Raw genomic sequence first — 26,602 nt, 5'->3', positions numbered from 1 at the left:
GTCTCCCTGTGTGTGGGGAGGTGGGCACGCCGTCTCCCTGTGTGTGGGGAGGTGGGCACGCTGTTTGCCTGTGTGTGGGGAGGTGGGCACGGCGTCTCCCTGTGTGTGGGGAGGTGGGCACGGTGTCTCCCTGTGTGTGGGGAGGTGGGCGCGGTGTTTGCCTGTGTGTGGGGAGGTGGGCGCGGCGTCTCCCTGTGTGTGGGGAGGTGGGCACGCCGTCTGCCTGTGTGTGGGGAGGTGGGCGCGCTGTTTGCCTGTGTGTGGGGAGGTGGGCACTGTGTCTCCCTGTGTGTGGGGAGGTGGGCACGCCGTCTGCCTGTGTGTGGGGAGGTGGGCACGGCGTCTCCCTGTGTGTGGGGAGGTGGGCACGGCGTCTCCCTGTGTGTGGGGAGGTGGGCGCGGCGTCTCCCTGTGTGTGGGGAGGTGGGCGCGGCGTCTCCCTGTGTGTGGGGAGGTGGGCGCGGCGTCTCCCTGTGTGTGGGGAGGTGGGCGCGGCGTCTCCCTGTGTGTGGGGAGGTGGGCGCGGTGTCTCCCTGTGTGTGGGGAGGTGGGCGCGGTGTTTGCCTGTGTGTGGGGAGGTGGGCATGGTGTCTCCCTGTGTGTGGGGAGGTGGGCACGCTGTCTGCCTGTGTGTGGGGAGGTGGGCACGGTGTCTCCCTGTGTGTGGGGAGGTGGGCACGCCGTCTCCCTGTGTGTGGGGAGGTGGGCACGCCGTCTCCCTGTGTGTGGGGAGGTGGGCGCGGTGTCTGCCTGTGTGTGGGGAGGTGGGCACGCCATCTCCCTGTGTGTGGGGAGGTGGGCGCGGTGTCTCCCTGTGTGTGGGGAGGTGGGCGCGGTGTCTCCCTGTGTGTGGGGAGGTGGGCACGGCGTCTCCCTGTGTGTGGGGAGGTGGGCGCGGTGTCTGCCTGTGTGTGGGGAGGTGGGCACGGCGTCTCCCTGTGTGTGGGGAGGTGAGCACGCTGTCTGCCTGTGTGTGGGGAGGTGGGCACGCCGTCTGCCTGTGTGTGGGGAGGTGGGCACGCCGTCTGCCTGTGTGTGGGGAGGTGGGCGCGGTGTCTGCCTGTGTGTGGGGAGGTGGGCGCGGTGTCTGATGTGTGTGGGGAAGTGGGCACAGCGTCTCCCTGTGTGTGGGGAGGTGGGCACGGTGTCTGCCTGTGTGTGGGGAGGTGGGCACGCCGTCTGCCTGTGTGTGGGGAGGTGGGCACGGCGTCTCCCTGTGTGTGGGGAGGTGGGCACGCCATCTGCCTGTGTGTGGGGAGGTGGGCACTGCGTCTCCCTGTGTGTGGGGAGGTGGGCACGGCGTCTCCCTGTGTGTGGGGAGGTGGGCACGCCGTCTGCCTGTGTGTGGGGAGGTGGGCACGGCGTCTCCCTGTGTGTGGGGAGGTGGGCACGCCATCTGCCTGTGTGTGGGGAGGTGGGCACTGCGTCTCCCTGTGTGTGGGGAGGTGGGCACGGTGTCTGCCTGTGTGTGGGGAGGTGGGCACGGCGTCTGCCTGTGTGTGGGGAGGTGGGCACGTCGTCTCCTTGTGTGTGGGGAGGTGGGCGCGGTGTCTGCCTGTGTGTGGGGAGGTGGGCACGGCGTCTCCCTGTGTGTGGGGAGGTGGGCGCGGTGTTTGCCTGTGTGTGGGGAGGTGGGCACGGCGTCTGCCTGAGTGTGGGGAGGTGGGCACGGCGTCTCCTTGTGTGTGGGGAGGTGGGCACGCTGTTTGCCTGTGTGTGGGGAGGTGGGCGCGGTGTCTCCCTGTGTGTGGGGAGGTGGGCACGGTGTCTCCCTGTGTGTGGGGAGGTGGGCACGGCGTCTCCCTGTGTGTGGGGAGGTGGGCACGGTGTCTCCCTGTGTGTGGGGAGGTGGGCGCGGCGTCTGCCTGTGTGTGGGGAGGTGGGCGCGGTGTCTGCCTGTGTGTGGGGAGGTGGGCACGCCGTCTCCCTGTGTGTGGGGAGGTGGGCACGGCGTCTCCCTGTGTGTGGGGAGGTGGGCGCGGTGTCTGCCTGTGTGTGGGGAGGTGGGCACGCCGTCTCCCTGTGTGTGGGGAGGTGGGCGCGGTGTCTCCCTGTGTGTGGGGAGGTGGGCGCGGCGTCTGCCTGTGTGTGGGGAGGTGGGCACGCCGTCTCCCTGTGTGTGGGGAGGTGGGCACGCCGTCTCCCTGTGTGTGGGGAGGTGGGCGCGGTGTCTGCCTGTGTGTGGGGAGGTGGGCACGGCGTCTCCCTGTGTGTGGGGAGGTGGGCGCGGTGTCTGCCTGTGTGTGGGGAGGTGGGCGCGGTGTCTCCCTGTGTGTGGGGAGGTGGGCACGCCGTCTCCCTGTGTGTGGGGAGGTGGGCGCGGTGTCTGCCTGTGTGTGGGGAGGTGGGCATGGTGTCTGCCTGTGTGTGGGGAGGTGGGCACGGTGTCTCCCTGTGTGTGGGGAGGTGGGCATGGTGTCTCCCTGTGTGTGGGGAGGTGGGCACGGTGTCTCCCTGTGTGTGGGGAGGTGGGCATGGTGTCTCCCTGTGTGTGGGGAGGTGGGCGCGGTGTCTCCCTGTGTGTGGGGAGGTGGGCGCGGTGTCTCCCTGTGTGTGGGGAGGTGGGCGCGGTGTCTCCCTGTGTGTGGGGAGGTGGGCACGCCGTCTCCCTGTGTGTGGGGAGGTGGGCACGGCGTCTCCCTGTGTGTGGGGAGGTGGGCGCGGTGTCTGCCTGTGTGTGGGGAGGTGGGCACGCCGTCTCCCTGTGTGTGGGGAGGTGGGCACGCCGTCTCCCTGTGTGTGGGGAGGTGGGCACGGCGTCTCCCTGTGTGTGGGGAGGTGGGCACGCTGTTTGCCTGTGTGTGGGGAGGTGGGCGCGGTGTCTCCCTGTGTGTGGGGAGGTGGGCGCGGTGTCTCCCTGTGTGTGGGGAGGTGGGCACGGCGTCTCCCTGTGTGTGGGGAGGTGGGCACGCCGTCTCCCTGTGTGTGGGGAGGTGGGCACGCCGTCTCCCTGTGTGTGGGGAGGTGGGCGCGGTGTCTCCCTGTGTGTGGGGAGGTGGGCACGGCGTCTCCCTGTGTGTGGGGAGGTGGGCGCGGTGTCTGCCTGTGTGTGGGGAGATGGGCACGCTGTCTCCCTGTGTGTGGGGAGGTGGGCGCGGTGTCTCCCTGTGTGTGGGGAGGTGGGCACGCCGTCTCCCTGTGTGTGGGGAGGTGGGCGCGGTGTCTGCCTGTGTGTGGGGAGGTGGGCACGGTGTCTCCCTGTGTGTGGGGAGGTGGGCATGGTGTCTCCCTGTGTGTGGGGAGGTGGGCGCGGTGTCTCCCTGTGTGTGGGGAGGTGGGCGCGGTGTCTCCCTGTGTGTGGGGAGGTGGGCGCGGTGTCTCCCTGTGTGTGGGGAGGTGGGCACGCCGTCTCCCTGTGTGTGGGGAGGTGGGCACGGCGTCTCCCTGTGTGTGGGGAGGTGGGCGCGGTGTCTGCCTGTGTGTGGGGAGGTGGGCACGCCGTCTCCCTGTGTGTGGGGAGGTGGGCACGCCGTCTCCCTGTGTGTGGGGAGGTGGGCACGGCGTCTCCCTGTGTGTGGGGAGGTGGGCACGCTGTTTGCCTGTGTGTGGGGAGGTGGGCGCGGTGTCTCCCTGTGTGTGGGGAGGTGGGCGCGGTGTCTCCCTGTGTGTGGGGAGGTGGGCACGGCGTCTCCCTGTGTGTGGGGAGGTGGGCACGCCGTCTCCCTGTGTGTGGGGAGGTGGGCACGCCGTCTCCCTGTGTGTGGGGAGGTGGGCGCGGTGTCTCCCTGTGTGTGGGGAGGTGGGCACGGCGTCTCCCTGTGTGTGGGGAGGTGGGCGCGGTGTCTGCCTGTGTGTGGGGAGATGGGCACGCTGTCTCCCTGTGTGTGGGGAGGTGGGCGCGGTGTCTCCCTGTGTGTGGGGAGGTGGGCACGCCGTCTCCCTGTGTGTGGGGAGGTGGGCGCGGTGTCTGCCTGTGTGTGGGGAGGTGGGCACTGCGTCTCCCTGTGTGTGGGGAGGTGGGCACTGCGTCTCCCTGTGTGTGGGGAGGTGGGCACGGTGTCTGCCTGTGTGTGGGGAGGTGGGCACGGCGTCTCCCTGTGTGTGGGGAGGTGGGCACGGTGTCTCCCTGTGTGTGGGGAGGTGGGCACGCCGTCTGCCTGTGTGTGGGGAGGTGGGCACGGCGTCTCCCTGTGTGTGGGGAGGTGGGCGCGGTGTCTCCCTGTGTGTGGGGAGGTGGGCGCGGTGTCTCCCTGTGTGTGGGGAGGTGGGCGCGGTGTCTCCCTGTGTGTGGGGAGGTGGGCGCGGTGTCTCCCTGTGTGTGGGGAGGTGGGCACGGCGTCTCCCTGTGTGTGGGGAGGTGGGCACGGCGTCTCCCTGTGTGTGGGGAGGTGGGCACGGCGTCTCCCTGTGTGTGGGGAGGTGGGCACGGCGTCTCCCTGTGTGTGGGGAGGTGGGCACGCCGTCTGCCTGTGTGTGGGGAGGTGGGCGCGGTGTCTCCCTGTGTGTGGGGAGGTGGGCACGGCGTCTCCCTGTGTGTGGGGAGGTGGGCACGGCGTCTCCCTGTGTGTGGGGAGGTGGGCACGCCGTCTGCCTGTGTGTGGGGAGGTGGGCGCGGTGTCTCCCTGTGTGTGGGGAGGTGGGCACGGCGTCTCCCTGTGTGTGGGGAGGTGGGCGCACCGTCTGCCTGTGTGTGGGGAGGTGGGCGCGGTGTCTGCCTGTGTGTGGGGAGGTGGGCACGGTGTCTGCCTGTGTGTGGGGAGGTGGGCACGGCGTCTCCCTGTGTGTGGGGAGGTGGGCACGCCGTCTGCCTGTGTGTGGGGAGGTGGGCGCGGTGTCTCCCTGTGTGTGGGGAGGTGGGCACGGTGTCTGCCTGTGTGTGGGGAGGTGGGCACGGAGTCTGCCTGTGTGTGGGGAGGTGGGCACGGTGTCTGCCTGTGTGTGGGGAGGTGGGCACGCCGTCTCCCTGTGTGTGGGGAGGTGGGCGCGGTGTCTGCCTGTGTGTGGGGAGGTGGGCACGGTGTCTCCCTGTGTGTGGGGAGGTGGGCACGCCGTCTGCCTGTGTGTGGGGAGGTGGGCACGCCGTCTCCCTGTGTGTGGGGAGGTGGGCGCGGTGTCTGCCTGTGTGTGGGGAGGTGGGCGCGGTGTCTCCCTGTGTGTGGGGAGGTGGGCACGGCGTCTCCCTGTGTGTGGGGAGGTGGGCGCGGTGTCTGCCTGTGTGTGGGGAGGTGGGCACGGTGTCTCCCTGTGTGTGGGGAGGTGGGCGCGGTGTCTGCCTGTGTGTGGGGAGGTGGGCACGGCGTCTCCCTGTGTGTGGGGAGGTGGGCACGGCGTCTCCCTGTGTGTGGGGAGGTGGGCGCGGTGTCTCCCTGTGTGTGGGGAGGTGGGCACGGCGTCTCCCTGTGTGTGGGGAGGTGGGCGCGGTGTCTGCCTGTGTGTGGGGAGGTGGGCGCGGCGTCTCCCTGTGTGTGGGGAGGTGGGCACGCTGTTTGCCTGTGTGTGGGGAGGTGGGCGCGGCGTCTCCCTGTGTGTGGGGAGGTGGGCACGCTGTTTGCCTGTGTGTGGGGAGGTGGGCACGGCGTCTCCCTGTGTGTGGGGAGGTGGGCGCGGTGTCTGCCTGTGTGTGGGGAGGTGGGCACGGCGTCTCCCTGTGTGTGGGGAGGTGGGCGCGGTGTCTGCCTGTGTGTGGGGAGGTGGGCGCGGCGTCTCCCTGTGTGTGGGGAGGTGGGCACGCTGTTTGCCTGTGTGTGGGGAGGTGGGCGCGGTGTCTCCCTGTGTGTGGGGAGGTGGGCGCGGTGTCTCCCTGTGTGTGGGGAGGTGGGCACGGCGTCTCCCTGTGTGTGGGGAGGTGGGCACGGCGTCTCCCTGTGTGTGGGGAGGTGGGCACGGCGTCTCCCTGTGTGTGGGGAGGTGGGCGCGGCGTCTCCCTGTGTGTGGGGAGGTGGGCGCGGTGTTTGCCTGTGTGTGGGGAGGTGGGCACGGCGTCTCCCTGTGTGTGGGGAGGTGGGCGCGGTGTCTCCCTGTGTGTGGGGAGGTGGGCACGCTGTTTGCCTGTGTGTGGGGAGGTGGGCGCGGTGTCTCCCTGTGTGTGGGGAGGTGGGCACGGCGTCTCCCTGTGTGTGGGGAGGTGGGCGCGGTGTCTCCCTGTGTGTGGGGAGGTGGGCGCGGTGTCTGCCTGTGTGTGGGGAGGTGGGCACGGCGTCTCCCTGTGTGTGGGGAGGTGGGCGCGGTGTCTGCCTGTGTGTGGGGAGGTGGGCACGGTGTCTCCCTGTGTGTGGGGAGGTGGGCACGCCGTCTCCCTGTGTGTGGGGAGGTGGGCGCGGTGTCTGCCTGTGTGTGGGGAGGTGGGCGCGGTGTCTGCCTGTGTGTGGGGAGGTGGGCACGCCGTCTCCCTGTGTGTGGGGAGGTGGGCACGCCGTCTCCCTGTGTGTGGGGAGGTGGGCACGCTGTTTGCCTGTGTGTGGGGAGGTGGGCACGGCGTCTCCCTGTGTGTGGGGAGGTGGGCACGGTGTCTCCCTGTGTGTGGGGAGGTGGGCGCGGTGTTTGCCTGTGTGTGGGGAGGTGGGCGCGGCGTCTCCCTGTGTGTGGGGAGGTGGGCACGCCGTCTGCCTGTGTGTGGGGAGGTGGGCGCGCTGTTTGCCTGTGTGTGGGGAGGTGGGCACTGTGTCTCCCTGTGTGTGGGGAGGTGGGCACGCCGTCTGCCTGTGTGTGGGGAGGTGGGCACGGCGTCTCCCTGTGTGTGGGGAGGTGGGCACGGCGTCTCCCTGTGTGTGGGGAGGTGGGCGCGGCGTCTCCCTGTGTGTGGGGAGGTGGGCGCGGCGTCTCCCTGTGTGTGGGGAGGTGGGCGCGGCGTCTCCCTGTGTGTGGGGAGGTGGGCGCGGCGTCTCCCTGTGTGTGGGGAGGTGGGCGCGGTGTCTCCCTGTGTGTGGGGAGGTGGGCGCGGTGTTTGCCTGTGTGTGGGGAGGTGGGCATGGTGTCTCCCTGTGTGTGGGGAGGTGGGCACGCTGTCTGCCTGTGTGTGGGGAGGTGGGCACGGTGTCTCCCTGTGTGTGGGGAGGTGGGCACGCCGTCTCCCTGTGTGTGGGGAGGTGGGCACGCCGTCTCCCTGTGTGTGGGGAGGTGGGCGCGGTGTCTGCCTGTGTGTGGGGAGGTGGGCACGCCATCTCCCTGTGTGTGGGGAGGTGGGCGCGGTGTCTCCCTGTGTGTGGGGAGGTGGGCGCGGTGTCTCCCTGTGTGTGGGGAGGTGGGCACGGCGTCTCCCTGTGTGTGGGGAGGTGGGCGCGGTGTCTGCCTGTGTGTGGGGAGGTGGGCACGGCGTCTCCCTGTGTGTGGGGAGGTGGGCACGGCGTCTCCCTGTGTGTGGGGAGGTGGGCGCGGTGTCTCCCTGTGTGTGGGGAGGTGGGCGCGGTGTCTCCCTGTGTGTGGGGAGGTGGGCGCGGTGTCTCCCTGTGTGTGGGGAGGTGGGCACGGTGTCTCCCTGTGTGTGGGGAGGTGGGCGCGGCGTCTCCCTGTGTGTGGGGAGGTGGGCACGGCGTCTCCCTGTGTGTGGGGAGGTGGGCGCGGTGTCTGCCTGTGTGTGGGGAGGTGGGCACGGCGTCTCCCTGTGTGTGGGGAGGTGGGCGCGGTGTCTCCCTGTGTGTGGGGAGGTGGGCACGGTGTCTGCCTGTGTGTGGGGAGGTGGGCACGCCGTCTCCCTGTGTGTGGGGAGGTGGGCACGCCGTCTCCCTGTGTGTGGGGAGGTGGGCGCGGTGTCTCCCTGTGTGTGGGGAGGTGGGCACGCCGTCTCCCTGTGTGTGGGGAGGTGGGCGCGGTGTCTGCCTGTGTGTGGGGAGGTGGGCACGGTGTCTCCCTGTGTGTGGGGAGGTGGGCACGCCGTCTCCCTGTGTGTGGGGAGGTGGGCGCGGTGTCTGCCTGTGTGTGGGGAGGTGGGCACGGCGTCTCCCTGTGTGTGGGGAGGTGGGCACGGCGTCTCCCTGTGTGTGGGGAGGTGGGCGCGGTGTCTCCCTGTGTGTGGGGAGGTGGGCGCGGTGTCTGCCTGTGTGTGGGGAGGTGGGCACGCCGTCTCCCTGTGTGTGGGGAGGTGGGCACGCCGTCTCCCTGTGTGTGGGGAGGTGGGCACGGTGTCTGCCTGTGTGTGGGGAGGTGGGCACGCCGTCTCCCTGTGTGTGGGGAGGTGGGCACGGTGTCTCCCTGTGTGTGGGGAGGTGGGCACGCCGTCTCCCTGTGTGTGGGGAGGTGGGCGCGGTGTCTGCCTGTGTGTGGGGAGGTGGGCACGGCGTCTCCCTGTGTGTGGGGAGGTGGGCGCGGTGTCTCCCTGTGTGTGGGGAGGTGGGCGCGGTGTCTGCCTGTGTGTGGGGAGGTGGGCACGCCGTATCCCTGTGTGTGGGGAGGTGGGCACGCCGTCTCCCTGTGTGTGGGGAGGTGGGCGCGGTGTCTCCCTGTGTGTGGGGAGGTGGGCACGCCGTCTCCCTGTGTGTGGGGAGGTGGGCGCGGTGTCTGCCTGTGTGTGGGGAGGTGGGCACGGCGTCTCCCTGTGTGTGGGGAGGTGGGCACGCCGGCTCCCTGTGTGTGGGGAGGTGGGCACGGCGTCTCCCTGTGTGTGGGGAGGTGGGCGCGGTGTCTGCCTGTGTGTGGGGAGGTGGGCGCGGTGTCTCCCTGTGTGTGGGGAGGTGGGCACGCCGTCTCCCTGTGTGTGGGGAGGTGGGCGCGGTGTCTGCCTGTGTGTGGGGAGGTGGGCATGGTGTCTGCCTGTGTGTGGGGAGGTGGGCACGGTGTCTCCCTGTGTGTGGGGAGGTGGGCATGGTGTCTCCCTGTGTGTGGGGAGGTGGGCACGGTGTCTCCCTGTGTGTGGGGAGGTGGGCATGGTGTCTCCCTGTGTGTGGGGAGGTGGGCGCGGTGTCTCCCTGTGTGTGGGGAGGTGGGCGCGGTGTCTCCCTGTGTGTGGGGAGGTGGGCGCGGTGTCTCCCTGTGTGTGGGGAGGTGGGCACGCCGTCTCCCTGTGTGTGGGGAGGTGGGCACGGCGTCTCCCTGTGTGTGGGGAGGTGGGCGCGGTGTCTGCCTGTGTGTGGGGAGGTGGGCACGCCGTCTCCCTGTGTGTGGGGAGGTGGGCACGCCGTCTCCCTGTGTGTGGGGAGGTGGGCACGGCGTCTCCCTGTGTGTGGGGAGGTGGGCACGCTGTTTGCCTGTGTGTGGGGAGGTGGGCGCGGTGTCTCCCTGTGTGTGGGGAGGTGGGCACGGCGTCTCCCTGTGTGTGGGGAGGTGGGCGCGGTGTCTGCCTGTGTGTGGGGAGGTGGGCACGCTGTCTCCCTGTGTGTGGGGAGGTGGGCGCGGTGTCTCCCTGTGTGTGGGGAGGTGGGCACGCCGTCTCCCTGTGTGTGGGGAGGTGGGCGCGGTGTCTGCCTGTGTGTGGGGAGGTGGGCACTGCGTCTCCCTGTGTGTGGGGAGGTGGGCACTGCGTCTCCCTGTGTGTGGGGAGGTGGGCACGGTGTCTGCCTGTGTGTGGGGAGGTGGGCACGGCGTCTCCCTGTGTGTGGGGAGGTGGGCACGGTGTCTCCCTGTGTGTGGGGAGGTGGGCACGCCGTCTGCCTGTGTGTGGGGAGGTGGGCACGGCGTCTCCCTGTGTGTGGGGAGGTGGGCGCGGTGTCTCCCTGTGTGTGGGGAGGTGGGCGCGGTGTCTCCCTGTGTGTGGGGAGGTGGGCGCGGTGTCTCCCTGTGTGTGGGGAGGTGGGCGCGGTGTCTCCCTGTGTGTGGGGAGGTGGGCACGGCGTCTCCCTGTGTGTGGGGAGGTGGGCACGGCGTCTCCCTGTGTGTGGGGAGGTGGGCACGGCGTCTCCCTGTGTGTGGGGAGGTGGGCACGGCGTCTCCCTGTGTGTGGGGAGGTGGGCACGCCGTCTGCCTGTGTGTGGGGAGGTGGGCGCGGTGTCTCCCTGTGTGTGGGGAGGTGGGCACGGCGTCTCCCTGTGTGTGGGGAGGTGGGCACGGCGTCTCCCTGTGTGTGGGGAGGTGGGCACGCCGTCTGCCTGTGTGTGGGGAGGTGGGCGCGGTGTCTCCCTGTGTGTGGGGAGGTGGGCACGGCGTCTCCCTGTGTGTGGGGAGGTGGGCGCACCGTCTGCCTGTGTGTGGGGAGGTGGGCGCGGTGTCTCCCTGTGTGTGGGGAGGTGGGCACGGTGTCTGCCTGTGTGTGGGGAGGTGGGCACGGTGTCTGCCTGTGTGTGGGGAGGTGGGCACGGCGTCTCCCTGTGTGTGGGGAGGTGGGCACGCCGTCTGCCTGTGTGTGGGGAGGTGGGCGCGGTGTCTCCCTGTGTGTGGGGAGGTGGGCACGGTGTCTGCCTGTGTGTGGGGAGGTGGGCACGGTGTCTGCCTGTGTGTGGGGAGGTGGGCACGGTGTCTGCCTGTGTGTGGGGAGGTGGGCACGCCGTCTCCCTGTGTGTGGGGAGGTGGGCGCGGTGTCTGCCTGTGTGTGGGGAGGTGGGCACGGTGTCTCCCTGTGTGTGGGGAGGTGGGCACGCCGTCTGCCTGTGTGTGGGGAGGTGGGCACGCCGTCTCCCTGTGTGTGGGGAGGTGGGCGCGGTGTCTGCCTGTGTGTGGGGAGGTGGGCGCGGTGTCTCCCTGTGTGTGGGGAGGTGGGCACGGCGTCTCCCTGTGTGTGGGGAGGTGGGCGCGGTGTCTGCCTGTGTGTGGGGAGGTGGGCGCGGTGTCTGCCTGTGTGTGGGGAGGTGGGCACGGCGTCTCCCTGTGTGTGGGGAGGTGGGCACGGCGTCTCCCTGTGTGTGGGGAGGTGGGCGCGGTGTCTCCCTGTGTGTGGGGAGGTGGGCACGGCGTCTCCCTGTGTGTGGGGAGGTGGGCGCGGTGTTTGCCTGTGTGTGGGGAGGTGGGCGCGGTGTCTGCCTGTGTGTGGGGAGGTGGGCACGGCGTCTCCCTGTGTGTGGGGAGGTGGGCACGGCGTCTCCCTGTGTGTGGGGAGGTGGGCACGGTGTCTGCCTGTGTGTGGGGAGGTGGGCGCGGCGTCTCCCTGTGTGTGGGGAGGTGGGCACGCTGTTTGCCTGTGTGTGGGGAGGTGGGCACGCTGTTTGCCTGTGTGTGGGGAGGTGGGCGCGGCGTCTCCCTGTGTGTGGGGAGGTGGGCACGCTGTTTGCCTGTGTGTGGGGAGGTGGGCACGGCGTCTCCCTGTGTGTGGGGAGGTGGGCGCGGTGTCTGCCTGTGTGTGGGGAGGTGGGCACGGCGTCTCCCTGTGTGTGGGGAGGTGGGCGCGGTGTCTGCCTGTGTGTGGGGAGGTGGGCGCGGCGTCTCCCTGTGTGTGGGGAGGTGGGCACGCTGTTTGCCTGTGTGTGGGGAGGTGGGCGCGGTGTCTCCCTGTGTGTGGGGAGGTGGGCGCGGTGTCTCCCTGTGTGTGGGGAGGTGGGCACGGCGTCTCCCTGTGTGTGGGGAGGTGGGCACGGCGTCTCCCTGTGTGTGGGGAGGTGGGCACGGCGTCTCCCTGTGTGTGGGGAGGTGGGCGCGGCGTCTCCCTGTGTGTGGGGAGGTGGGCGCGGTGTTTGCCTGTGTGTGGGGAGGTGGGCACGGCGTCTCCCTGTGTGTGGGGAGGTGGGCGCGGTGTCTCCCTGTGTGTGGGGAGGTGGGCACGCTGTTTGCCTGTGTGTGGGGAGGTGGGCGCGGTGTCTCCCTGTGTGTGGGGAGGTGGGCACGGCGTCTCCCTGTGTGTGGGGAGGTGGGCGCGGTGTCTCCCTGTGTGTGGGGAGGTGGGCGCGGTGTCTGCCTGTGTGTGGGGAGGTGGGCACGGCGTCTCCCTGTGTGTGGGGAGGTGGGCGCGGTGTCTGCCTGTGTGTGGGGAGGTGGGCACGGTGTCTCCCTGTGTGTGGGGAGGTGGGCACGCCGTCTCCCTGTGTGTGGGGAGGTGGGCGCGGTGTCTGCCTGTGTGTGGGGAGGTGGGCGCGGTGTCTGCCTGTGTGTGGGGAGGTGGGCACGCCGTCTCCCTGTGTGTGGGGAGGTGGGCACGCCGTCTCCCTGTGTGTGGGGAGGTGGGCACGCTGTTTGCCTGTGTGTGGGGAGGTGGGCACGGCGTCTCCCTGTGTGTGGGGAGGTGGGCACGGTGTCTCCCTGTGTGTGGGGAGGTGGGCGCGGTGTTTGCCTGTGTGTGGGGAGGTGGGCGCGGCGTCTCCCTGTGTGTGGGGAGGTGGGCACGCCGTCTGCCTGTGTGTGGGGAGGTGGGCGCGCTGTTTGCCTGTGTGTGGGGAGGTGGGCACTGTGTCTCCCTGTGTGTGGGGAGGTGGGCACGCCGTCTGCCTGTGTGTGGGGAGGTGGGCACGGCGTCTCCCTGTGTGTGGGGAGGTGGGCACGGCGTCTCCCTGTGTGTGGGGAGGTGGGCGCGGCGTCTCCCTGTGTGTGGGGAGGTGGGCGCGGCGTCTCCCTGTGTGTGGGGAGGTGGGCGCGGCGTCTCCCTGTGTGTGGGGAGGTGGGCGCGGCGTCTCCCTGTGTGTGGGGAGGTGGGCGCGGTGTCTCCCTGTGTGTGGGGAGGTGGGCGCGGTGTTTGCCTGTGTGTGGGGAGGTGGGCATGGTGTCTCCCTGTGTGTGGGGAGGTGGGCACGCTGTCTGCCTGTGTGTGGGGAGGTGGGCACGGTGTCTCCCTGTGTGTGGGGAGGTGGGCACGCCGTCTCCCTGTGTGTGGGGAGGTGGGCACGCCGTCTCCCTGTGTGTGGGGAGGTGGGCGCGGTGTCTGCCTGTGTGTGGGGAGGTGGGCACGCCATCTCCCTGTGTGTGGGGAGGTGGGCGCGGTGTCTCCCTGTGTGTGGGGAGGTGGGCGCGGTGTCTCCCTGTGTGTGGGGAGGTGGGCACGGCGTCTCCCTGTGTGTGGGGAGGTGGGCGCGGTGTCTGCCTGTGTGTGGGGAGGTGGGCACGGCGTCTCCCTGTGTGTGGGGAGGTGGGCACGGCGTCTCCCTGTGTGTGGGGAGGTGGGCGCGGTGTCTCCCTGTGTGTGGGGAGGTGGGCGCGGTGTCTCCCTGTGTGTGGGGAGGTGGGCGCGGTGTCTCCCTGTGTGTGGGGAGGTGGGCACGGTGTCTCCCTGTGTGTGGGGAGGTGGGCGCGGCGTCTCCCTGTGTGTGGGGAGGTGGGCACGGCGTCTCCCTGTGTGTGGGGAGGTGGGCGCGGTGTCTGCCTGTGTGTGGGGAGGTGGGCACGGCGTCTCCCTGTGTGTGGGGAGGTGGGCGCGGTGTCTCCCTGTGTGTGGGGAGGTGGGCACGGTGTCTGCCTGTGTGTGGGGAGGTGGGCACGCCGTCTCCCTGTGTGTGGGGAGGTGGGCACGCCGTCTCCCTGTGTGTGGGGAGGTGGGCGCGGTGTCTCCCTGTGTGTGGGGAGGTGGGCACGCCGTCTCCCTGTGTGTGGGGAGGTGGGCGCGGTGTCTGCCTGTGTGTGGGGAGGTGGGCACGGTGTCTCCCTGTGTGTGGGGAGGTGGGCACGCCGTCTCCCTGTGTGTGGGGAGGTGGGCGCGGTGTCTGCCTGTGTGTGGGGAGGTGGGCACGGCGTCTCCCTGTGTGTGGGGAGGTGGGCACGGCGTCTCCCTGTGTGTGGGGAGGTGGGCGCGGTGTCTCCCTGTGTGTGGGGAGGTGGGCGCGGTGTCTGCCTGTGTGTGGGGAGGTGGGCACGCCGTCTCCCTGTGTGTGGGGAGGTGGGCACGCCGTCTCCCTGTGTGTGGGGAGGTGGGCACGGTGTCTGCCTGTGTGTGGGGAGGTGGGCACGCCGTCTCCCTGTGTGTGGGGAGGTGGGCGCGGTGTCTGCCTGTGTGTGGGGAGGTGGGCACGGCGTCTCCCTGTGTGTGGGGAGGTGGGCGCGGTGTCTCCCTGTGTGTGGGGAGGTGGGCGCGGTGTCTGCCTGTGTGTGGGGAGGTGGGCACGCCGTCTCCCTGTGTGTGGGGAGGTGGGCACGCCGTCTCCCTGTGTGTGGGGAGGTGGGCGCGGTGTCTCCCTGTGTGTGGGGAGGTGGGCACGCCGTCTCCCTGTGTGTGGGGAGGTGGGCGCGGTGTCTGCCTGTGTGTGGGGAGGTGGGCACGGCGTCTCCCTGTGTGTGGGGAGGTGGGCACGCCGGCTCCCTGTGTGTGGGGAGGTGGGCACGCCGTCTCCCTGTGTGTGGGGAGGTGGGCACGGCGTCTCCCTGTGTGTGGGGAGGTGGGCGCGGTGTCTCCCTGTGTGTGGGGAGGTGGGCGCGGTGTCTGCCTGTGTGTGGGGAGGTGGGCGCGGCGTCTCCCTGTGTGTGGGGAGGTGGGCGCGCTGTTTGCCTGTGTGTGGGTAGGTGGGCACGGCGTCTCCCTGTGTGTGGGGAGGTGGGCACGCCGTCTCCCTGTGTGTGGGGAGGTGGGCGCGGTGTCTCCCTGTGTGTGGGGAGGTGGGCGCGGTGTCTCCCTGTGTGTGGGGAGGTGGGCACGCTGTTTGCCTGTGTGTGGGGAGGTGGGCGCGGTGTCTGCCTGTGTGTGGGGAGGTGGGCACGGCGTCTCCCTGTGTGTGGGGAGGTGGGCACGGCGTCTCCCTGTGTGTGGGGAGGTGGGCACGGCGTCTCCCTGTGTGTGGGGAGGTGGGCACGCTGTTTGCCTGTGTGTGGGGAGGTGGGCACGGCGTCTCCCTGTGTGTGGGGAGGTGGGCGCGGTGTCTCCCTGTGTGTGGGGAGGTGGGCACGGTGTCTCCCTGTGTGTGGGGAGGTGGGCGCGGTGTTTGCCTGTGTGTGGGGAGGTGGGCGCGGCGTCTCCCTGTGTGTGGGGAGGTGGGCACGCTGTTTGCCTGTGTGTGGGGAGGTGGGCATGGTGTCTCCCTGTGTGTGGGGAGGTGGGCACGGTGTCTCCCTGTGTGTGGGGAGGTGGGCGCGCTGTTTGCCTGTGTGTGGGGAGGTGGGCGCGCTGTTTGCCTGTGTGTGGGGAGGTGGGCACGGTGTCTCCCTGTGTGTGGGGAGGTGGGCACGCCGTCTGCCTGTGTGTGGGGAGGTGGGCGCGCTGTTTGCCTGTGTGTGGGGAGGTGGGCGCGCTGTTTGCCTGTGTGTGGGGAGGTGGGCACGCCGTCTCCCTGTGTGTGGGGAGGTGGGCGCGGTGTCTCCCTGTGTGTGGGGAGGTGGGCGCGGCGTCTGCCTGTGTGTGGGGAGGTGGGCACGCCGTCTCCCTGTGTGTGGGGAGGTGGGCACGGTGTCTCCCTGTGTGTGGGGAGGTGGGCGCGGTGTCTGCCTGTGTGTGGGGAGGTGGGCACGGCGTCTCCCTGTGTGTGGGGAGGTGGGCGCGGTGTCTGCCTGTGTGTGGGGAGGTGGGCGCGGTGTCTCCCTGTGTGTGGGGAGGTGGGCACGCCGTCTCCCTGTGTGTGGGGAGGTGGGCGCGGTGTCTGCCTGTGTGTGGGGAGGTGGGCATGGTGTCTGCCTGTGTGTGGGGAGGTGGGCACGGTGTCTCCCTGTGTGTGGGGAGGTGGGCATGGTGTCTCCCTGTGTGTGGGGAGGTGGGCACGGTGTCTCCCTGTGTGTGGGGAGGTGGGCATGGTGTCTCCCTGTGTGTGGGGAGGTGGGCGCGGTGTCTCCCTGTGTGTGGGGAGGTGGGCGCGGTGTCTCCCTGTGTGTGGGGAGGTGGGCGCGGTGTCTCCCTGTGTGTGGGGAGGTGGGCACGCCGTCTCCCTGTGTGTGGGGAGGTGGGCACGGCGTCTCCCTGTGTGTGGGGAGGTGGGCGCGGTGTCTGCCTGTGTGTGGGGAGGTGGGCACGCCGTCTCCCTGTGTGTGGGGAGGTGGGCACGCCGTCTCCCTGTGTGTGGGGAGGTGGGCACGGCGTCTCCCTGTGTGTGGGGAGGTGGGCACGCTGTTTGCCTGTGTGTGGGGAGGTGGGCGCGGTGTCTCCCTGTGTGTGGGGAGGTGGGCACGGCGTCTCCCTGTGTGTGGGGAGGTGGGCGCGGTGTCTGCCTGTGTGTGGGGAGGTGGGCACGCTGTCTCCCTGTGTGTGGGGAGGTGGGCGCGGTGTCTCCCTGTGTGTGGGGAGGTGGGCACGCCGTCTCCCTGTGTGTGGGGAGGTGGGCGCGGTGTCTGCCTGTGTGTGGGGAGGTGGGCGCGGTGTCTCCCTGTGTGTGGGGAGGTGGGCACTGCGTCTCCCTGTGTGTGGGGAGGTGGGCACTGCGTCTCCCTGTGTGTGGGGAGGTGGGCACGGTGTCTGCCTGTGTGTGGGGAGGTGGGCACGGCGTCTCCCTGTGTGTGGGGAGGTGGGCACGGTGTCTCCCTGTGTGTGGGGAGGTGGGCACGCCGTCTGCCTGTGTGTGGGGAGGTGGGCACGGCGTCTCCCTGTGTGTGGGGAGGTGGGCGCGGTGTCTCCCTGTGTGTGGGGAGGTGGGCGCGGTGTCTCCCTGTGTGTGGGGAGGTGGGCGCGGTGTCTCCCTGTGTGTGGGGAGGTGGGCGCGGTGTCTCCCTGTGTGTGGGGAGGTGGGCACGGCATCTCCCTGTGTGTGGGGAGGTGGGCACGGCGTCTCCCTGTGTGTGGGGAGGTGGGCACGGCGTCTCCCTGTGTGTGGGGAGGTGGGCACGGCGTCTCCCTGTGTGTGGGGAGGTGGGCACGGCGTCTCCCTGTGTGTGGGGAGGTGGGCACGCCGTCTGCCTGTGTGTGGGGAGGTGGGCGCGGTGTCTCCCTGTGTGTGGGGAGGTGGGCACGGCGTCTCCCTGTGTGTGGGGAGGTGGGCACGGCGTCTCCCTGTGTGTGGGGAGGTGGGCACGCCGTCTGCCTGTGTGTGGGGAGGTGGGCGCGGTGTCTCCCTGTGTGTGGGGAGGTGGGCACGGCGTCTCCCTGTGTGTGGGGAGGTGGGCACGGCGTCTCCCTGTGTGTGGGGAGGTGGGCACGCCGTCTGCCTGTGTGTGGGGAGGTGGGCGCGGTGTCTCCCTGTGTGTGGGGAGGTGGGCGCGGTGTCTGCCTGTGTGTGGGGAGGTGGGCACGCCGTCTCCCTGTGTGTGGGGAGGTGGGCACGGTGTCTCCCTGTGTGTGGGGAGGTGGGCGCGGTGTCTCCCTGTGTGTGGGGAGGTGGGCGCGGTGTCTCCCTGTGTGTGGGGAGGTGGGCGCGGTGTCTGCCTGTGTGTGGGGAGGTGGGCACGGTGTCTGCCTGTGTGTGGGGAGGTGGGCACGGTGTCTGCCTGTGTGTGGGGAGGTGGGCACGCCGTCTCCCTGTGTGTGGGGAGGTGGGCGCGGTGTCTGCCTGTGTGTGGGGAGGTGGGCACGGTGTCTCCCTGTGTGTGGGGAGGTGGGCACGCCGTCTGCCTGTGTGTGGGGAGGTGGGCACGCCGTCTCCCTGTGTGTGGGGAGGTGGGCGCGGTGTCTGCCTGTGTGTGGGGAGGTGGGCGCGGTGTCTCCCTGTGTGTGGGGAGGTGGGCACGGCGTCTCCCTGTGTGTGGGGAGGTGGGCGCGGTGTCTGCCTGTGTGTGGGGAGGTGGGCACGGTGTCTCCCTGTGTGTGGGGAGGTGGGCGCGGTGTCTGCCTGTGTGTGGGGAGGTGGGCACGGCGTCTCCCTGTGTGTGGGGAGGTGGGCACGGCGTCTCCCTGTGTGTGGGGAGGTGGGCGCGGTGTCTCCCTGTGTGTGGGGAGGTGGGCGCGGTGTCTGCCTGTGTGTGGGGAGGTGGGCACGGCGTCTCCCTGTGTGTGGGGAGGTGGGCGCGGTGTCTGCCTGTGTGTGGGGAGGTGGGCGCGGCGTCTCCCTGTGTGTGGGGAGGTGGGCACGCTGTTTGCCTGTGTGTGGGGAGGTGGGCGCGGTGTCTCCCTGTGTGTGGGGAGGTGGGCGCGGTGTCTCCCTGTGTGTGGGGAGGTGGGCACGGCGTCTCCCTGTGTGTGGGGAGGTGGGCACGGCGTCTCCCTGTGTGTGGGGAGGTGGGCACGGCGTCTCCCTGTGTGTGGGGAGGTGGGCACGGCGTCTCCCTGTGTGTGGGGAGGTGGGCACGGCGTCTCCCTGTGTGTGGGGAGGTGGGCACGGCGTCTCCCTGTGTGTGGGGAGGTGGGCACGCCGTCTCCCTGTGTGTGGGGAGGTGGGCACGGCGTCTCCCTGTGTGTGGGGAGGTGGGCGCGGTGTCTCCCTGTGTGTGGGGAGGTGGGCACGCTGTTTGCCTGTGTGTGGGGAGGTGGGCGCGGTGTCTCCCTGTGTGTGGGGAGGTGGGCACGGCGTCTCCCTGTGTGTGGGGAGGTGGGCGCAGTGTCTCCCTGTGTGTGGGGAGGTGGGCGCGGTGTCTGCCTGTGTGTGGGGAGGTGGGCACGGCGTCTCCCTGTGTGTGGGGAGGTGGGCGCGGTGTCTGCCTGTGTGTGGGGAGGTGGGCACGGTGTCTCCCTGTGTGTGGGGAGGTGGGCGCGGTGTCTGCCTGTGTGTGGGGAGGTGGGCGCGGTGTCTGCCTGTGTGTGGGGAGGTGGGCACGCCGTCTCCCTGTGTGTGGGGAGGTGGGCACGCCGTCTCCCTGTGTGTGGGGAGGTGGGCACGCTGTTTGCCTGTGTGTGGGGAGGTGGGCGCGGCGTCTCCCTGTGTGTGGGGAGGTGGGCACGGTGTCTCCCTGTGTGTGGGGAGGTGGGCACGCTGTTTGCCTGTGTGTGGGGAGGTGGGCGCGGCGTCTCCCTGTGTGTGGGGAGGTGGGCACGCTGTTTGCCTGTGTGTGGGGAGGTGGGCACGGCGTCTCCCTGTGTGTGGGGAGGTGGGCGCGGTGTCTGCCTGTGTGTGGGGAGGTGGGCACGGCGTCTCCCTGTGTGTGGGGAGGTGGGCGCGGTGTCTGCCTGTGTGTGGGGAGGTGGGCGCGGCGTCTCCCTGTGTGTGGGGAGGTGGGCACGCTGTTTGCCTGTGTGTGGGGAGGTGGGCGCGGTGTCTCCCTGTGTGTGGGGAGGTGGGCGCGGTGTCTCCCTGTGTGTGGGGAGGTGGGCACGCCGTCTGCCTGTGTGTGGGGAGGTGGGCGCGCTGTTTGCCTGTGTGTGGGGAGGTGGGCACTGTGTCTCCCTGTGTGTGGGGAGGTGGGCACGCCGTCTGCCTGTGTGTGGGGAGGTGGGCACGGCGTCTCCCTGTGTGTGGGGAGGTGGGCACGGCGTCTCCCTGTGTGTGGGGAGGTGGGCGCGGCGTCTCCCTGTGTGTGGGGAGGTGGGCGCGGCGTCTCCCTGTGTGTGGGGAGGTGGGCGCGGCGTCTCCCTGTGTGTGGGGAGGTGGGCGCGGCGTCTCCCTGTGTGTGGGGAGGTGGGCGCGGTGTCTCCCTGTGTGTGGGGAGGTGGGCGCGGTGTTTGCCTGTGTGTGGGGAGGTGGGCATGGTGTCTCCCTGTGTGTGGGGAGGTGGGCACGCTGTCTGCCTGTGTGTGGGGAGGTGGGCACGGTGTCTCCCTGTGTGTGGGGAGGTGGGCACGCCGTCTCCCTGTGTGTGGGGAGGTGGGCACGCCGTCTCCCTGTGTGTGGGGAGGTGGGCGCGGTGTCTGCCTGTGTGTGGGGAGGTGGGCACGCCATCTCCCTGTGTGTGGGGAGGTGGGCGCGGTGTCTCCCTGTGTGTGGGGAGGTGGGCGCGGTGTCTCCCTGTGTGTGGGGAGGTGGGCACGGCGTCTCCCTGTGTGTGGGGAGGTGGGCGCGGTGTCTGCCTGTGTGTGGGGAGGTGGGCACGGCGTCTCCCTGTGTGTGGGGAGGTGGGCACGGCGTCTCCCTGTGTGTGGGGAGGTGGGCGCGGTGTCTCCCTGTGTGTGGGGAGGTGGGCGCGGTGTCTCCCTGTGTGTGGGGAGGTGGGCGCGGTGTCTCCCTGTGTGTGGGGAGGTGGGCACGGTGTCTCCCTGTGTGTGGGGAGGTGGGCGCGGCGTCTCCCTGTGTGTGGGGAGGTGGGCGCGGTGTCTGCCTGTGTGTGGGGAGGTGGGCACGGCGTCTCCCTGTGTGTGGGGAGGTGGGCGCGGTGTCTCCCTGTGTGTGGGGAGGTGGGCACGGTGTCTGCCTGTGTGTGGGGAGGTGGGCACGCCGTCTCCCTGTGTGTGGGGAGGTGGGCACGCCGTCTCCCTGTGTGTGGGGAGGTGGGCGCGGTGTCTCCCTGTGTGTGGGGAGGTGGGCACGCCGTCTCCCTGTGTGTGGGGAGGTGGGCGCGGTGTCTGCCTGTGTGTGGGGAGGTGGGCACGGTGTCTCCCTGTGTGTGGGGAGGTGGGCACGCCGTCTCCCTGTGTGTGGGGAGGTGGGCGCGGTGTCTGCCTGTGTGTGGGGAGGTGGGCACGGCGTCTCCCTGTGTGTGGGGAGGTGGGCACGGCGTCTCCCTGTGTGTGGGGAGGTGGGCGCGGTGTCTCCCTGTGTGTGGGGAGGTGGGCGCGGTGTCTGCCTGTGTGTGGGGAGGTGGGCACGCCGTCTCCCTGTGTGTGGGGAGGTGGGCACGGTGTCTGCCTGTGTGTGGGGAGGTGGGCACGCCGTCTCCCTGTGTGTGGGGAGGTGGGCGCGGTGTCTGCCTGTGTGTGGGGAGGTGGGCACGGCGTCTCCCTGTGTGTGGGGAGGTGGGCGCGGTGTCTCCCTGTGTGTGGGGAGGTGGGCGCGGTGTCTGCCTGTGTGTGGGGAGGTGGGCACGCCGTCTCCCTGTGTGTGGGGAGGTGGGCACGCCGTCTCCCTGTGTGTGGGGAGGTGGGCGCGGTGTCTCCCTGTGTGTGGGGAGGTGGGCACGCCGTCTCCCTGTGTGTGGGGAGGTGGGCGCGGTGTCTGCCTGTGTGTGGGGAGGTGGGCACGGCGTCTCCCTGTGTGTGGGGAGGTGGGCACGCCGGCTCCCTGTGTGTGGGGAGGTGGGCACGCCGTCTCCCTGTGTGTGGGGAGGTGGGCACGGCGTCTCCCTGTGTGTGGGGAGGTGGGCGCGGCGTCTCCCTGTGTGTGGGGAGGTGGGCGCGGTGTCTGCCTGTGTGTGGGGAGGTGGGCGCGGCGTCTCCCTGTGTGTGGGGAGGTGGGCGCGCTGTTTGCCTGTGTGTGGGTAGGTGGGCACAGCGTCTCCCTGTGTGTGGGGAGGTGGGCACGCCGTCTCCCTGTGTGTGGGGAGGGCGCGGTGTCTCCCTGTGTGTGGGGAGGTGGGCGCGGTGTCTCCCTGTGTGTGGGGAGGTGGGCACGCTGTTTGCCTGTGTGTGGGGAGGTGGGCGCGGTGTCTGCCTGTGTGTGGGGAGGTGGGCACGGCGTCTCCCTGTGTGTGGGGAGGTGGGCACGGCGTCTCCCTGTGTGTGGGGAGGTGGGCACGGCGTCTCCCTGTGTGTGGGGAGGTGGGCACGCTGTTTGCCTGTGTGTGGGGAGGTGGGCACGGCGTCTCCCTGTGTGTGGGGAGGTGGGCGCGGTGTCTCCCTGTGTGTGGGGAGGTGGGCACGGTGTCTCCCTGTGTGTGGGGAGGTGGGCGCGGTGTTTGCCTGTGTGTGGGGAGGTGGGCATGGTGTCTCCCTGTGTGTGGGGAGGTGGGCACGCCGTCTGCCTGTGTGTGGGGAGGTGGGCGCGCTGTTTGCCTGTGTGTGGGGAGGTGGGCACGCTGTTTGCCTGTGTGTGGGGAGGTGGGCACGCTGTTTGCCTGTGTGTGGGGAGGTGGGCACGGTGTCTGATGTGTGTGGGGAGGTGGGCACTGTGTCTCCCTGTGTGTGGGGAGGTGGGCACGCCGTCTGCCTGTGTGTGGGGAGGTGGGCACGGCGTCTCCCTGTGTGTGGGGAGGTGGGCGCGGTGTCTCCCTGTGTGTGGGGAGGTGGGCGCGGTGTTTGCCTGTGTGTGGGGAGGTGGGCACGGTGTCTGCCTGTGTGTGGGGAGGTGGGCACGCAGTCTGCCTGTGTGTGGGGAGGTGGGCACGCCGTCTCCCTGTGTGTGGGGAGGTGGGCACGGTGTCTGCCTGTGTGTGGGGAGGTGGGCACGCCGTCTCCCTGTGTGTGGGGAGGTGGGCGCGCTGTTTGCCTGTGTGTGGGGAGGTGGGCACGCCGTCTGCCTGTGTGTGGGGAGGTGGGCGCGGTGTCTCCCTGTGTGTGGGGAGGTGGGCGCGGTGTCTCCCTGTGTGTGGGGAGGTGGGCGCGGTGTCTCCCTGTGTGTGGGGAGGTGGGCGCGGTGTCTCTCTGTGTGTGGGGAGGTGGGCACGCCGTCTCCCTGTGTGTGGGGAGGTGGGCGCGGTGTCTGCCTGTGTGTGGGGAGGTGGGCACGCTGTTTGCCTGTGTGTGGGGAGGTGGGCACGCTGTTTGCCTGTGTGTGGGGAGGTGGGCACGGCGTCTCCCTGTGTGTGGGGAGGTGGGCACGGTGTCTCCCTGTGTGTGGGGAGGTGGGCACGCCGTCTCCCTGTGTGTGGGGAGGTGGGCACGCCGTCTCCCTGTGTGTGGGGAGGTGGGCGCGGTGTCTGCCTGTGTGTGGGGAGGTGGGCACGCTGTTTGCCTGTGTGTGGAGAGGTGGGCACGCCATCTCCCTGTGTGTGGGGAGGTGGGCGCGGTGTCTGCCTGTGTGTGGGGAGGTGGGCACGCTGTTTGCCTGTGTGTGGGGAGGTGGGCGCGGTGTCTGCCTGTGTGTGGGGAGGTGGGCGCGGTGTCTCCCTGAGTGTGGGGAGGTGGTCACTGTGACGGGAGGGGGTAACCAGGCTATCTAATAAAGGTTAAGCCCGCTGGTTACCCCTGAACCCGTGGGGTCCCTGTACCTCCATACGCCCGGGACCAGGGATAATACAGGCTGGAAAATAAAATGACCCTGTTTTTTCCTATTTCATGTTCCCTTGGCCCGAGAACTGTGACATTTCTTGCGTCGGTTTTAGGGGGGATATTTGGGTGGAAATACAATTATTTTGGTTGCAGGAGTTGGGGGCCAAAGTTGCCGGTAGTCGTTTAATTCTCCCCAGCGAGCAGGCATGATTTGCCGGTCCGCAGGGTGAATTACACCAGGGCTGCCCTGTGTCCCCCAGACTGCCTGTGTGTGGATATACAGTCACTGTGCGTACCTGTGTATAACACACGTGTCCTTTGTTACAGGAGAGCTGCCTTACCTCAAATGCTCCCTGCACACAGTGTTAAAACTCACACCTGTCGCTTATGGTAAGTGTCCTGGGACAGGATTCTCTATTTCTGTTCTCCCTGTTTCCTCCCCCCTTTTTTTGCAGCTCTGCCTGCCAGCCCTTTATTTGGATGTAAGCTTTCCCTGCAGTTATTACTTCTAGTGCAGGTGAGAATGGATACATTTAGATACTTCCCTATTCTCCAGCCTGCTAGGAATTGGTTGCCGTGACCACCCCTTTAATTCCCCTGGCTAAATGGACTTTTCCATACTCCCCTGTCTGTATTCACAGGTAGCTTAGCCCTGTCCCTATTCCTGTGTGACAAACATTACACACTTCCTTTTCCTTCCTGAACTGGCTGAGTGAGTACTCCTATGCTACACACTCCTTGGAAAGGCCATTACGTTTTTACCTGCCTCTGATTACAAAGCACCCACACAGAGAAGCACTCTCTCACTACACCATACCACCCACAAGTGCCTGTATATGACTGATGCTTTCCCAATAAAGTAAAGAAAATATAGCAGGACTTGGTGTGCTTTGGAAAAGAGTGTGCTTGAGTTAAGCTATCTGGCCATACTTTACCCAGCGTATACCCTGTGGCTCCAGAATAGTAAGAGCACATCTAGTGTCACACAGCACGGCCGTCCTACCCACAAGAGCTTGCAATCTATGGGATCACCCCGCTGCAGCACCACCTCCTGTTCCGATTCAGTATAGCGCCCAAAATATTTTATCTGTAATCTCCTATAATAATGTGGCATTTCCCCGACCCCTGACCCGCTCAACGTTGCATGGGCGGCCATTCTTACTGCGAGGGAGCAGCAGCGGGTTCACAGCCGGACGTCTGACAAGTGGGTTTTGTGGTCCGTGCCGGGATTTGATACCCACGGTGTCTCTGTGCGTGTCTCTGTGCGCGTCTCTGTGCGTGTCTCTGTGTGTTTGTGTGTACTGTGTGTGTGTCTCTGTGTGCGTGTCTCTGTGTGTGTCTCTGTGCGTGTCTCTGTGCGTTTCTCTGTGCGTGTCTGTGTGTGTCTCTGTGCGTGTCTCTGTGCGTGTCTCTGTGCGTGTCTCTGTGCGCGTCTCTGTGCGTCTCTCTGTGCGTATCTCTGTGTGTCTCTGTGTGTGTGTCTCTTGTGTGTATGCTGTACACAGAGTGACATCTCTTCTCTCTCTCAGGCTGCAAAGTGGAGTCGATCAGTCTGAATGTTGAAGCTGTAAATACTCACAGAGATAAACCCCAGGTGAGTGACCATGCAGTCTGCCCCCTCCCACCGCTGGGAGGGATTAATACCCCCGCTGCCCCCTCCCACCGCTGGGAGGTATTAAACTCCCGCTGCCCCTCCCACTGATGGGAGGGATTAATAACACCGCTACCCTCTTCCACCGCTGGGAGGTATTAATACCCCCACTGCCCTCTCCCATCGCTGGGAGGGATTAATAACACCGCTACTCTCTTCCACCGCTGGGAGGGATTAATAACCCCGCTGCCCTCTCCCATCGCTGGGAGGGATTAATACCCCCGCTGCCCCCTCCCACCGCTGTGAGGTATTAATACCCCCGCTGTCCGCTCAAATTGCTGGGAGGGATTAATACCTCCGCTGCTCCCTCCCACCACTGGGAGGGATTAATATCCCCACTGCCCTCTCCCACCACTGGAAGGGATTAATACCCCCTCTGCCACCGCTGGGAGGTATTAATACCCCCACTGCCCTCTTCCACTGCTGGGAGGTATTAATACACGCGCAGCCCTCTCCCACTGATAGGAGGTATTAATACTCCTGCAGCCCTCTCCCACTGCTGGGAGGTATTAATACCCCCGCTGCCCTCTCCCACTGCTGGGAGGTATTAATACCGCCGCTGCCCTCTCCCACTGCTGTTAGGTATTAATACCCCCGCTGGGTGACGCAGATTGAGGGGGCCGCCCCTCTCACTGCAGAGACTGTGGGGACGTATGGACCGCTGTATGTCCTCTTCATATCAGTCATTAGGCAGAGTATACTGGAATCACAGAGAGGGACCGGCACATGGGAGCCCTTGGGGTTGCGTTGCCTGCCCCTCCCATCACAGGCCGGTATTGGCGTATTTAAAGTGAACAAAATAAGGCGCAAACATATAAAATGTATATTTTGTGAGCAAACTCGGGTGCAGCCTAAACACCTGCAGTAACCCAGACCACTAAACAAACTGGTGTTCGTGGTGCAAAATGAGTGTGAATATAACAGTGCGATATAACCGTGCAATAAACCCAGTGAATACAAATAGACACTGATATCCCGTATACTGCAACTCCATGGAACAGGATCCTCCGAAGTGGTTCCTACTTGGAAAACCTCATGTAGAAAAGGAAGCACAGATACATGCAATACGGGGCATTAACATTTTACTTTCATTGACAAACAACAACACAGGGGGAAAAGGACAACTCGCACTTTCCTCGCTGGTCACAAACAGAGAGTGACTCGAGACTCCAACCCTACTCCAGACTGCAACCCTACTCCAGACTGCAACCCTACTCCAGACTGCAACCCCACTCCAGACTCCAACCCCACTCCAGACTCCAACCCTACTCCAGACTCCAACCCTACTCCAGACTCCAACCCTACTCCAGACTCCAACCCTACTCCAGACTCCAACCCTACTCCAGACTGCAACCCTACTCCAGACTGCAACCCCACTCCAGACTCCAACCCCACTCCAGACTCCAACCCTACTCCAGACTCCAACCCTACTCCAGACTCCAACCCTACTCCAGACTCCAACCCTACTCCAGACTCCAACCCTACTCCAGACTCCAACCCTACTCCAGACTCCAACCCTACTCCAGACTCCAACCCTACTCCAGACTCCAACCCTACTCCAGACTCCAACCCTACTCCAGACTCCAACCCTACTCCAGACTGCAACCCTACTCCAGACTGCAACCCTACTCCAGACTGCAACCCTACTCCAGACTGCAACCCTACTCCAGACTGCAACCCTACTCCAGACTGCAACCCTACTCCAGACTCCAACCCTACTCCAGACTCCAACCCTACTGCAGACTCCAACCCTACTGCAGACTCCAACCCTACTCCAGACTCCAACCCTACTCCAGACTCCAACCCTACTCCAGACTCCAACCCTACTCCAGACTCCAACCCTACTCCAGACTCCAACCCTACTCCAGACTCCAACCCTACTCCAGACTCCAACCCTACTCCAGACTCCAACCCTACTCCAGACTCCAACCCTACTCCAGACTCCAACCCTACTCCAGACTCCAACCCTACTCCAGACTCCAACCCTACTCCAGACTCCAACCCTACTCCAGACTCCAACCCTACTCCAGACTCCAACCCTACTCCAGACTCCAACCCTACTCCAGACTCCAACCCTACTCCAGATGCAACCCTAGTCCAGACTGCAACCCTAGTCCAGACTGCAACCCTAGTCCAGACTGCAACCCTAGTCCAGACTGCAACCCTAGTCCAGACTGCAACCCTACTCCAGACTGCAACCCTACTCCAGACTGCAACCCTACTCCAGACTGCAACCCTACTCCAGACTGCAACCCTACTCCAGACTGCAACCCTACTCCAGACTGCAACCCTACTCCAGACTGCAACCCTACTCCAGACTGCAACCCTACTCCAGAGTGCAACCCTACTCCAGAGTGCAACCCTACTCCAGAGTGCAACCCTACTCCAGACTCAAACCCTACTCCAGACTTCGCTCCTTGCTGTGTGCGTACCCG

At 67.3% G+C, this 26,602-nt stretch overlaps 1 protein-coding gene across 1 annotated transcript in view; it reads left to right on the top strand.

The window, feature by feature from the left end:
• The window catches only part of LOC142486228 (6-phosphofructo-2-kinase/fructose-2,6-bisphosphatase 4-like), a 49,209-nt gene that overhangs the window by 21,252 nt on the left and 1,355 nt on the right, over positions 1–26,602 (top strand). Inside the window, 2 exon segments of the mRNA XM_075584867.1 lie at positions 22,844–22,906; positions 24,046–24,110. Of these exon segments, the coding sequence (XP_075440982.1) occupies positions 22,844–22,906; positions 24,046–24,110 (128 nt within the window).

The sequence above is a fragment of the Ascaphus truei genome, unplaced genomic scaffold (assembly GCF_040206685.1).
Source record: "Ascaphus truei isolate aAscTru1 unplaced genomic scaffold, aAscTru1.hap1 HAP1_SCAFFOLD_793, whole genome shotgun sequence".
Classification (NCBI taxonomy): domain Eukaryota; kingdom Metazoa; phylum Chordata; class Amphibia; order Anura; family Ascaphidae; genus Ascaphus; species Ascaphus truei.
Note: the sequence above shows the minus strand (reverse complement) of the source record. Positions and strands in the feature narration are given on the sequence as shown.